The sequence below is a fragment of the Gouania willdenowi genome, chromosome 5 (genome assembly GCF_900634775.1).
Source record: "Gouania willdenowi chromosome 5, fGouWil2.1, whole genome shotgun sequence".
NCBI classification, from domain to species: Eukaryota; Metazoa; Chordata; class Actinopteri; order Blenniiformes; family Gobiesocidae; genus Gouania; species Gouania willdenowi.
Window position 1 is genome coordinate 23,697,601 of NC_041048.1, and position 11,771 is coordinate 23,709,371.

Here is an 11,771-nt window from a genome sequence, read left to right on the forward strand (position 1 = left end):
ATTCGTATCTTAACATAAACCAATGACTTTTGCAGCAAATCGAAAAATTAGTCCCAATGCCAGGAAATAAAATATGGATACATGAAAAAGGAAAATAAAACGTTTTCAAAAATTGCAGTGTCATTCCTCGTGTATACACACAGAAACAACAAAACGTCTTAAGAATATGGGTCATATTAAATATGTGTGGGGGGAAACAACAAAGAAGCTGAGTCAGTCATTTCAGAAGTCAACAATTTATTTGTAGGACTGATTTGTAACAAAAAATACCCCCCAACCCACAATTTTATGTCCCTCTAAGCACTGGTCTGACTGGTGTGTGAGATGTACACACACTGAGAGACAGAGAAATGAACACAGTCATTAGAAACCTACTAAGCAGTGAGAATGCGCTGTAGAAAAGTAGCAGATTTGTTGTGATCCTCAGCCAAGGAAAACACCAACGTTTTCATCGCTGCTGCCCAGAACTTAGAGACCAAGTGTTTTCTGCTCTAGATGTCCTTGATTACATCCTCCAGCTCCTCTTTGGAGTACATGTGGAAGGTCTTCCCTGGCTCCACTGTCGCCAACTACACACACACACACACACACAGAAATGAACAAATTCAGCATGTATATACAGTAAAGGACAAGAATCTTAGTTTTTTTTCCAATCACAATTAAAAACAGACATATTTGAAGTGTAATTTTACACCTTCTGATTTTTGTGTGAATAACAAACCTCTATGTTGATGGCGTTGAGCTTCTCCTCCATCACCTGCTTCAGGATGGTGAGTGAAGACTTGATGGCTTCTTTTAATGTCATTGACTGTCAGACAGGGAAAAACAGGAATAATACATTAATAAATAGTACGTCTTATTACCATAAATGGAACATTTATTCAATATTATAACAATTTATTATTATTTAACTAGAGTTTCCTCTCCAATCAGTAAACTGTCAAATGTGCATTTCTACATACATGGACTGTTGATGCATATGGTGAAAAAAGGCTAAATAAAAATAAATAAATTAAAAAAATATATTTTCAACAACTCTCGCCACACAATTAGGGGTGTCCTGATCCGATATTGGATATCAGTCTAATATGAAAATGAATATCGAATTTTATCGAACTGCATCTAAAATCTCCGATATATTGGTTTTTTGGATTTATTTTTTCAATATCTTCCATTTTATTTTTTTAATTTATTTTATTCAATCATAGAATATTCTTATTCTAAAGGGTTAATTAAATTTAATCCATTGGTTTATAATAAATGGGCCTGTTTTTTTTTTGTTTTTTTTAATAATCAAGCCTTTCTTAACATTCCACACTACATACTGTAAGAACGAATGAAAGTAAGTATGATTTGTGTCGATATCGTACTGAATCGATATCGGCCAACACTCAAGGCTGACATATCGGCATCGTATCGGAAGTGAAAAAGTTGTATCGGGACATCCCTAAACACAATGTCATCCTGTAAACCTTTTCTTTGTTTATGTTTATTTTCTCTAGGGGTGTTCCAATCTGATATTGATATCAGATATCGGTCCGATATCAGACAAGAAACAAATATCGGATTGCATCTAAAATGTCAGATATTAGGCGCTCCGATAAGTTTTTGTTTGCGCCCTCAGTTGCTCCCATCATACACATATACTGACAGTAAAAATAACTGAAGTGAACTTGAATTACTATTGTTCTCTGTTTGAGTGACATCACTTAATCAAACCTTTTCTAACATTACACACTACTAAATAAGTAATAAAAGTATGTATGATTTGCACTGATATCGTATCGGATCGATACCGGTATCGACCAATACTCAAGGATGCAATAGCAGTATCGTATCGGAAGTGAAAAAGTTGTATCGGGACATCCCTAATTTTCTCTGTAACAATCACTTCAACCTGTCAAGGTATTTAGAGTCATTCATTTCTACACCGTTTTAGAACTTTCTACTGTCCAACTCTCATTTGGGTCGACTCCCACAAGGCAATCTGTGGCAGGCATGCACATGCACGTTTGTCAACTAAAACCAAGATTATTCCGATACTGTGAGTTGAACTGTACTATGTTTTAGAACAACATGCATCACTGGCACGGCCCGGTTGGGAAATATGTGGGTGAGAATGGGATGTTTTAGGTTAGGCGTGCAACGACTGACTATCCCCTCCCTCCACCACAACAATAACAATGGAACCACTGAAGGGTTGATGTTGGTCTGATGAAGAGCTGGAGAGTTTGTTACAAAGTTGGCCAGAGGATGGAGCAAGCATTATACAACAGTAAGTTCTGACCAAGTAATTTTATTGGATGGCAGACATTCCAAAAGTGCTGATATAGAACAACAACGCACTGGGACTTCTTATGGATCATATCACTCCGCTGTACAGCTGATCTAAATACTGTTAATTACCATTACATCTTGGGCTATACAGCCCAGTACACTGTCACTGCAGGTCTTAATGCACAATTTGGATTTTTTCCAAAACTCAGTGTTTTGTGTGTGTGATGGTTCATATCACATATTAAATGCATCTTCAATCAGTTTGGAGTATGAACGGAATGCAACACTGAAGTTACTCGCATGCGCAGAAGAGGTCCTAAAGTGAACTATGACCCCACGGTGTTTACGGAAATATATATGGAGGTGTTCAGTGTAGGACTGTGTGTTGCACTGAGAAATGTTCTTTCCAACAGTAGTCAGCATCAGAACTTCTTAACTTTAAAAGAGTGAAAAAGAACCTAGAGCCAGGTTTATCCCTGTAGCCATTTGCTGTGATGGCTGCTACATCTTTACAACGGACTGGTTGGATGTGGAGTTGGAGTCAACAGTGGTGGGATAGGGATTTCAGCAGCTTCAATGATGCATAGTTAATTAAAATCACAATTGTGTTGTTCAGACTGTCTTTAACAGATCAGATACAGGTCACATATGGACAAAAAGATCGGATTTGGGTCGCATTTGCCTGCAGTATGAACGCAGCATGTGTGCTCTTGAACTTTTTGTTGGCGGAACCAAATGATTAAATAAAACAAATCATAATCTCTTGTCACTTATTACTGTTAAGTAATAAAAGAAAAATAAAGTGCTTGTAGAACTGTTATTAAAGCAATATCATTGTGCTGTTGTGCTGAATGTCAGCACTGGTGTGATTATCTACGGCCAAATCATACCAGTGCTGATATTTCATCAAACAGCACTCCCCCTCGTGTGATATCGCTTAATCAACCAGACAAAAGACAAAAATTCTTGGCTGCGTCTTTTTAGCCTCCTCAGAAGCATGACCATGACCAGGAGTCAAAGAGGCTGAAAAATACTAGAAAAAGCCTTAACCCAATCAGTATATCCGAGCCTGTGGTCACATGACTGCCATAAAGTGATACGTTCTCCAGGCATTCTCCAGGTCACATGACCTGGCCAAAGACATGCCTCTCTCCAAACTAACATGGGCAGTATTTCAAGAGGGAAGCCCCACTCGGAGCATTGATACTGTCAAACCCTGTATATTGGCCTGAGGAATCATTTGGGTTAACTATTTAGTTCACAAAGTCTGCAGTGTGCCTTTAATAATCATCTTTTCCTGGATTTTTATTTTTGTAATCTTTGGGTGTAATAATTGAAAACGTAATCAAATTTCCATTAATTGAGTAGCCCTAATATATCCAGCAGTGCCTTCATTTACTTCTCACTTCAACAAAATCACTCATACAGTAGCACAGTTCCACTCTGAAAATCAGGTCTCTTGAATATATCTGGCTTCAAAGAATCCCCCACATTGTCACTGTGCTGTATAAGATTGTGTTTAATAATCTAATTTTCAATTCTAAACAGATTAAAGAGTAATCAAATGTTAAATGATGTTCAGGTGTTAAGTGACCTGATGTTTTTATGGGTGAAAGTGTTGTAGTGTTAGGTAGGCAGTGTTTAGTACCTTGTGGTAGACTTCCTGCAAAGAGCTTTGAGCTCCTTCAGATGCAGAGCCAATGGCGCGAGCGTCACACTGCACAAAGGTTCCCGATGGGTCCATGTGATATCTAGAACAAAGCAAAACAAATCAGTTGTGATATAAGCAGAACACCCTTTAAACGAATCAATTTTATTATCATCTTTACATACAGCTGCGGCCCTTTTTCGTCCACTCCTCCAAACAGAAGCGCAACCCCAAATGGTCGACTCTGAGATTAAGCAAAACACCAAACAACCCAAAGTTAATACATGCCTACAACATTATTATTATTATTTAAACTAATTTGATCTTTAAACAGCCAACATTAGTAGAATGATCTGGTGCATGTGTTTACAGACCATTGCACCCGGGTCTGCGTCCTCCTCTCCAAACTGCAGAGCCAGGTTAGACACAGCCTGAGTCACACTCTCCACCGTCATCGTCTCGTTGTAGGTAAACCAGTGGTTCTGAAGAAGACAGGATTCAGGTCAAACTCACAATTAACATCCTACTGACAGCATGTGACACAGTCCTCAGATTTCTCACCTGTGTTTCCACTCTTGCTTTGTCAATGAGAGTCTTAGCATCAGCTATCAAGCCACTCATGGCACAACCTGTGAGAGAAGAACACGATCAGCTCTGCAAACTAAACACATCCCATGTTCAACTGTGTGGAAGTGGTAACCTGATCAAACTTTGTAAAATGATAATAACAAATGGTGATAGGTACGAGACATTGTCAGTGAAAAGGTTTACTCTACATCTGTTCAAAGTAACACTGTAAAAAGTATGATAGACAAATGTAGTGTGTACTTCAAATCTGTTACTTTACAACGATATAGAATAAAGCATCATCCAGCCAAACCTAAAGGACTAAAGAATGACAGACGGTCTGTTTTTAACTGCATATACAGCTTTACTGCAATGGATTTTTCCTTTTGCACAGGCTTCTGTTTTAAACATAAAATACAAGAAACGTCGGTCATCTAAAGCAGTGTTTTTAAACCTTTTTTGAGCTGAGGTACATCTTTTCATTGAAAAAATCCCAAGGCACAGCACCAACCAAAATGTAAAAAAAAAAAAAAAAATTTGTAGCCTATATTAACAATATACAATCATTCTGATAAAAGTGTGTTGAATGGGAATCAAATAAACACAAAGAATAAAGTTTCATATTTCTACTTCCTACTAAAAAAAGTGCAATTAACAGTCTGCAAGTGTTTTTAATTGGAATCAAATGAACAGCAAAAAATATATATATATATATCATGATATTTTATATTTATTTTGCCAGCAGAAGAAGGATGGATGGATATAGCGGTATTTATTTTTTCAAATAAAAAGTGTAATTAAAAATATGAAAACAATACATTAAATATGATTAGAACTATAATTAAACTTCATTCTCTTAAATATTGTTTTGTGTTAGACAATGTATTTTTTTTACATTATATAATTTGATATTATATTTACATATTTTTTATTATTATTATTATTAAATACATTCATAACACATTTTTATAATTCAATTTTGTTCCATGCTAAACGTTGAGAGTGTTAGTTTTCAAAAATGTTTTTTGACCAAGTAGGTGAAATTGAATCATTTTGCACGACACACCTGACGATCTCTCACTGAAAAACCCTGATCTAAAGGACCAGTTTGTGTTTAATACGAAATTACAATACGTCACCCAACAGAAAGCTTAGACCCAGTCCATAATTCTATCAGTTGAGCCATTAGTTTCTAACATACCAATGTGAGTGTCAATTTCCACAATCTTCTCAATGCTGTTGGGCTCCATCAGGGGGGAGGTGATCCTCTTCTCCACAGCCAGACACACCCCCTCTGATGTCTGGATACCAATGGCAGTGGAGCCCAACTGGGAGAGCGAGGACACACACACGCACACAAAAAAAAAAACATTTCCGTGAGCATGACTAAACCCTTTCCCATATTTCTTTAATAATTTCAACAGCATAAAACTTTAAAACAGTGATATCTTTTAGAGGTGACCTGATCCGATATCGATATCAGTCCGATATTAGCCTGAAAACAAATATCGGATTAAAATTTCCAGCTTTTCCAATTGTTTATTTTATTCAATTGTGGAATACTGTAAATATTATGTTGAAAGTTAAATATTGTTTAACCAATTGGTTAATAATAAATGGGTCAGTTTTTGAAAAAATTAAAAAAATATGTTTCATGCTGATATCGGTGTCGGATCAATATCAGTATCGGCCGATACGCAAGGCTGCAATATCGGTATCATATCGAAAATTAAAAAGTTGTATCGGGACATCCCTAATATCTTTGATTGGAAATACTCACTTTAATTGCCTCTATCGCATATTCCACCTGGAATAACCTGCCTTCAGGAGAGAATGTGTTCACACCTCTGGAAAACAAATGTTCTAGAGGTTAATACTAGAGATGGGTACGTTAGCACCTTCATAGTGTGTGTGCCAACAAAATGTGTAGCAAGAAGAAACCATGAGGCTATAATACACTTTGTGAAACAATAATTTATCTGACAGAATAAATACCTAACTGCCTGTTTTAAATCACAATGTTTAGGAATTGTCACGTCATTTTCTCTTTTTTTATCAACACAAGTTAGAACTTCATGTGTGGGGATGTATGTTGAAAACATGTAGGATAAAAATTAAATATACTTTCTAGATTTATCAATATGACAGAAGGTATTTGATTAGAAGTAATATAGTATCCTGGTAACATTATTCACATTCTATTTTTTTCTATACCAGACTTGAAAATAAAATCTAACCCTCATTATTTGTAAAAAAAAAAAAAAAAATAGGAAGAAAAAAAAAAATATGTCTGTCCCAAAACAGTGACAAAAACTTTTATTTGGCACAGCCACAACAACAATAAATGCACCACAGTCAGACACAAATTAAGATAAAAACACATAATGAAGATTCATTTCCTTTTTTTTTTTAATGAAAATCATGAGCAGTGCGAAGGCTGATTTCTGATCTGATCTTGTTCAGGGCAGTTATTATTGCAGTTTTAAAAAATAAAATAAAATAAATAAATGTATATGTTTTTTTCCCAAGCCAGAGGGACTTTGTACCAGGAAAGAGTGATGGAGTGATTCATAATAATAATCATTATCATGTTTTACACGTCACAAAATGTGAATATACAATAAATCAATGTCTAAGTTTTAACTTTATTCAGGATATGAAGAATTTCTCTTAATCAAATTGTTACACTGTAAGTAAATAATGCTGAATAAAATAAAGACGGGATACCGAAAGTGAAAGAAAAGCCGAGTTAAAGAATAACGGTGATCTACAGACAAGTAAGCTAAAGATTAGGACACGTGTTACATGTTGGATGTAGGTTTAACACTTTCTTTGGGTGAGAATCAGTATTTTTGCTGTGAACACGTCTGTCTGTGCACCGCCTCACTCTGTGCAGATGAAGGGCTGGAAAGTGACAAAGCAGTTCATGTTGGACCCACCTGTCATACTCTGATCTGGTCAAAAACATCTTTCACAGCGAACCTGCAAAAACAGAGTAGTGGTCTGATCAGGTTTCCAACAAAAATAATGTGTTGAACTATTAGTTTGATCCTGAGTTTGAGGCAGAATCTGATCAGCTAGCTGCATTAGCTACTAGCATCAAGCTAGCTCGTAGCCACGCAAGAAACACAACCTTCACGTAAAACGACCATTGCGTCCAAAAAGAACGTTCAGTCAACATTATTGTACAAATTAAAACATACATGCTGTTAATTTAGATAAATTCTAACAAAAACCTGGTGTGAGTGAGTTACCTTAAGCTTCAGACTGTTGAATGAGTTCGCTTGTTTTAGGGTAGGGTACCTTTCAACTATGTCCGCAGCAAACAAAGGTCTAACTAAAGTTCCGCCTCTGTAATGGTTCCGAAGACTAAATAAAATCATAAAGAACCAATAGAGAACTATTTAACTTGTTAGAATGAATGGAAATAAGACATTTTAGAGCTAACAATTTGTTTTCACCAAGGATTTGTTTTCAGGTTTCTTATAATTGAGTTATAAATCAATTGTAGTTGTAAGATGACCGGAAACGGGTCCGTTCAAAACCATGCCATTATTTATAAAACTCAAATGCAGTTTTTAAAATAAGTAAAACGATCCCTTAAACAAAAATATAAGCTCAGTAAAATTATCATTTTAACAAAACATTATTTAATGGAACACTGTAGACTTGACACAGTACTTCAATATACCAGCAGAGGGCGCTTCTTGCTTTGCACTGTGGCACTAGTTTTCTCTTACATGTAGAGGGAGAACATGCAAACTCCTTAGACTTGTTGAAAAATGAAGAGTGCGTTTCAGTTCTTTTTTTAATATTTTTGATGGACTATTTGACATTTTTATGCATTTTGGATAAATCTTAAAAATATTAAACTTAGCTACAGTGTTGTGGCATGGCATTTATTTTTGCACATGACTTGTATGTGTACAATGAGTGGTAGGACTTATTCACAAAAACAAAGATTAGATTAAAGACTATTTGTAAGTAACCAGACCCAGAGAAAACAGTAACAATAACTGTTTTTTTTAAAAATGTATGCAACCAAAACTAACAAGAGTGAAACTTACAGTTATATCTATAATGATGTTTTTAGAAATCTCTACATAGGAAAATAATTTATCTCCCTATTTAGCTGAAGTTATATTTACCTAAGAAACTTTGCCAGCATTAAAGCATCACTTTTTTTTTTTTTTTCTTTTTTTTTTTTTTTTAAAAAATCTGTGATTTCATAATTTGAACATTTAGAAGCAGAACAAGCATGATTGTGTGCTTCGTACCTCTAGCTCACTAGCAAGAACCATGCCAATGCAAAGTGGTATGTGAATTATTTAATGCAATTTGGAGAAGTTGGGAGTTGAAGATAATTCTTCAAAGACATGTCTGAAAGGGTCGTCGGCCCGTGGGGAGGATCATCAGGTACAAGAGGGAGGGAGCTCCGGAGAGTAGCTAAGGGAGACTCAGAGCGGGAGTTCCGTCTCTGGCGTTCTCTGTCCAAGGTGACCTTCAGCCTCCTCTGTACCTGGATTGAAAGGAGACCAGAGCAGGAAAAGGGAAGAAGGAAGAAGGGATGGGTGGGTTGAAGTGTTGACGACCGTGTATAAGTAGATGAGTCAGGTGATTGAGGGTGTGGTTTTAGGCGTGGTTCTGCTCCTGAACCTACGTTAACACATTAACCTCATTAGATTTTAGTCCATGTTGTGACAAACATTGTGTAGGAATGATGACATGAACTCCATCAGAGCAGACCAATGGTTGCGCACTGTAGCTTTTCCCACTCAACGTTCTTGAAGCTAAAATACGGCTCTAAGGGGTACTTCCATCTTGCAATTTTGGAACCACAGTCTGCGCAGTAGGGTCCGGCGGGAGGAACCCTGGTAACATGCCCCGCCCATTTAGCGTATTGCCCTGATGACTAATGCTGCGTTCACACCGAATGGGTCACGAAATGTTCGTGAGACCAGATTACAAACAAAGTCAATGGATAGATGCATCCCAGATGCGAAATCTTTCCTGTGCAGCGGTGGGTTCCAATCCGTGCGTCAAGAGTGTTGGCCATGCAAGCGTGCTCCCGATTTTTGTCATATTCGCACATTCGCAAGAGTTGAAAATATTGAACTCCTGCGACTGTTTTGCATGACGAAAGCCGATCAGAATCTTTGTTGTTGATGACGTGAGACCGTCAACACGGACACCGGTCTGTTCACCCATTCAACCATGGAGTAGAAGCTGTGTGTGACCACCTGGAGCTGTATGACACAGCCTTTATAACCGGGACCAGACTAGGAAGGATTTGGCATGGAGGAGAATCAACGAGGAGGTGGTAGTAGCAGGTAGAAGTGCTCTCTGTAGTTTTCTGAAAGTTGGCACTGAGCTAGGATAGCATTAGCCGCCAATCACACTGGCTTTTTTCACTGGTGGTTTATGTTCATGAGAGGAGAAAAAGGAGCGCAGCTCCGCGCTTCAGCAGCCAGTGAAACCCACCCAGTTCGATGTGTCGCTGGTCGGCGGTGCTTTGCTTCAAACGCGCATATGAAGCAAATGGGGACATTATTTGATCCTGCGAACCTGCAGAACGTTTCGTGTGACAGATGCATCCAGTGCCACAGAAGAAGCATTCGGTGTGAAAGCTGCATTACACTGACCAGCTACGCCAAGAACATAAGTATCTTTCCCACTGGAAATCCTACCAACGGCTTAGAACCGTTTAGTGCAGAACAACTCATCATGACAGCTCAAAAAAGACAGAAAAACTGAACGGAAAAGTGAAATGGCGTCTCGGCTTTCCTTCAAGATGTAACTGCTATTCACATAGAGAGCTACGGCTGTCAATCATTGTAATATATGAGGTAAAATCCCCTTTTTCAACCTCAAATAACTTATTTAAAACAAATTTCACAGAAAAATGAGCACTTGAACACAATGTAGGGTGACAATAACTAATGACAGCAGAGTTTAGGTTTGGAAAAAAAATGATGTGACGAGTATTTTAACTTTACAGTTTCACCAACATCCCATCTGTTATGATTGAGGAGGCGGGGTTTATGACATATACTGCAGCCAGTCAGCAGGGGGAGCTCCAAAAATAAAAGCTTCACTTCACCAGGGAATTTGTCCCGTCCATTTTTTTTACAGTTTATGGAGCAAACACATCAAAATCATGGCAAAGAAAAAAAAAAAAAAACAAGCATTGGATGTTTCCAGCTGTAAAGGTTTTCTCTACCTTCTTCCCAGATCTTTTAAAAGAACAGCTCCTATAACAGACGACATGAGTAGTATAATTTCAATGATGTTTATTCACAAGTAAAGTTTAGTAGACCAAGCCCACGTGCAGGTGGCCAGAGGAAGATGCCTGTGTTTCTCTTATGTCTGTGTGTCTCTGTTCTCTGTTTATCTCTATCAGTGTCTGCATCTATCTAGATTCTGTAGGTCTGTGTATCTTCATGTCTGCACCCTCCCCGTATACAGCGGTGTCTGGTACAAACGTGATCTAGCCATATATCACAGGGCAGTCTAGCTCTCCTCAGCTCCGTCAGTGACCTTGAGGTCATTTGCACAATGTGTGAGTGTTGACACCAAAGCAACAGAGTATCAGGGCCTGTCAGACAGACATTTAAAAATACAGAAATAAAATGATTTATCATTCACAGCAGGATCATTTTGAGTAAAATTTATATTGGCAAGACCATGTTGTTCGGTTATGTGTGACTGAATAGTTTGTATTGTTTGTTAGGTTCTGTAAACAAAGTCACTTTTTTTTTTTTGCTTGGGGAAAAAAAACACGATTAACAGCAATATTTGTCAGATTCAGTCAGGAAATCAAACCTTGCCATGTGTAGGTTAAAACATGTAAATCAATATTTAAAAAAAGCAAGACATGTAAATGCAATTAAAAAAAATCCTGATAAATGAGATTTGATAGAGAATCCTTCATCATTCCTCATATAAAGTTGAATTGAATTCCACTTTTCAAAAAAATGAGGTAAAACAAACTAAGCCTTATTTTTTGATAAATGCATTTTTAATGATATCTACACAATGCAACATACATGCAAGTTCTCAGATGGGACTTTATTCGGAGAAGGTTAACAAGATTGCCTATAAAAAAATAATCATTTAAAAAAGCAGGACCTGTAAATGCAATAAAAATCGTCATATTTGATTGACAATCCTTAATTTTTTCACTGCTCAAAAGAAGCCAATGAGGTAAAACATTGGTAGAAAACATTCTCAAAGAAGATGTAACATCCCTGAAGTTAAACGTGGATCTGGATGGGTGGAG

At 37.2% G+C, this 11,771-nt stretch overlaps 1 protein-coding gene across 1 annotated transcript; it reads right to left on the bottom strand.

The window, feature by feature from the left end:
• Positions 1–220: 220 nt before the first annotated feature.
• Positions 221–7,882, bottom strand: psma5 (proteasome 20S subunit alpha 5). The gene is made up of 10 exons (XM_028446806.1): positions 7,747–7,882; positions 7,432–7,474; positions 6,273–6,339; positions 5,694–5,820; positions 4,487–4,554; positions 4,300–4,407; positions 4,111–4,169; positions 3,926–4,028; positions 722–808; positions 221–569 (listed from the first exon to the last, which is right to left on the bottom strand). The coding sequence occupies exons 2-10, from the start codon at positions 7,458–7,460 to the stop codon at positions 492–494; spliced, it is 726 nt and encodes a 241-aa protein (XP_028302607.1). The 5' UTR covers positions 7,461–7,474; positions 7,747–7,882; the 3' UTR covers positions 221–491.
• Positions 7,883–11,771: the final 3,889 nt, after the last annotated feature.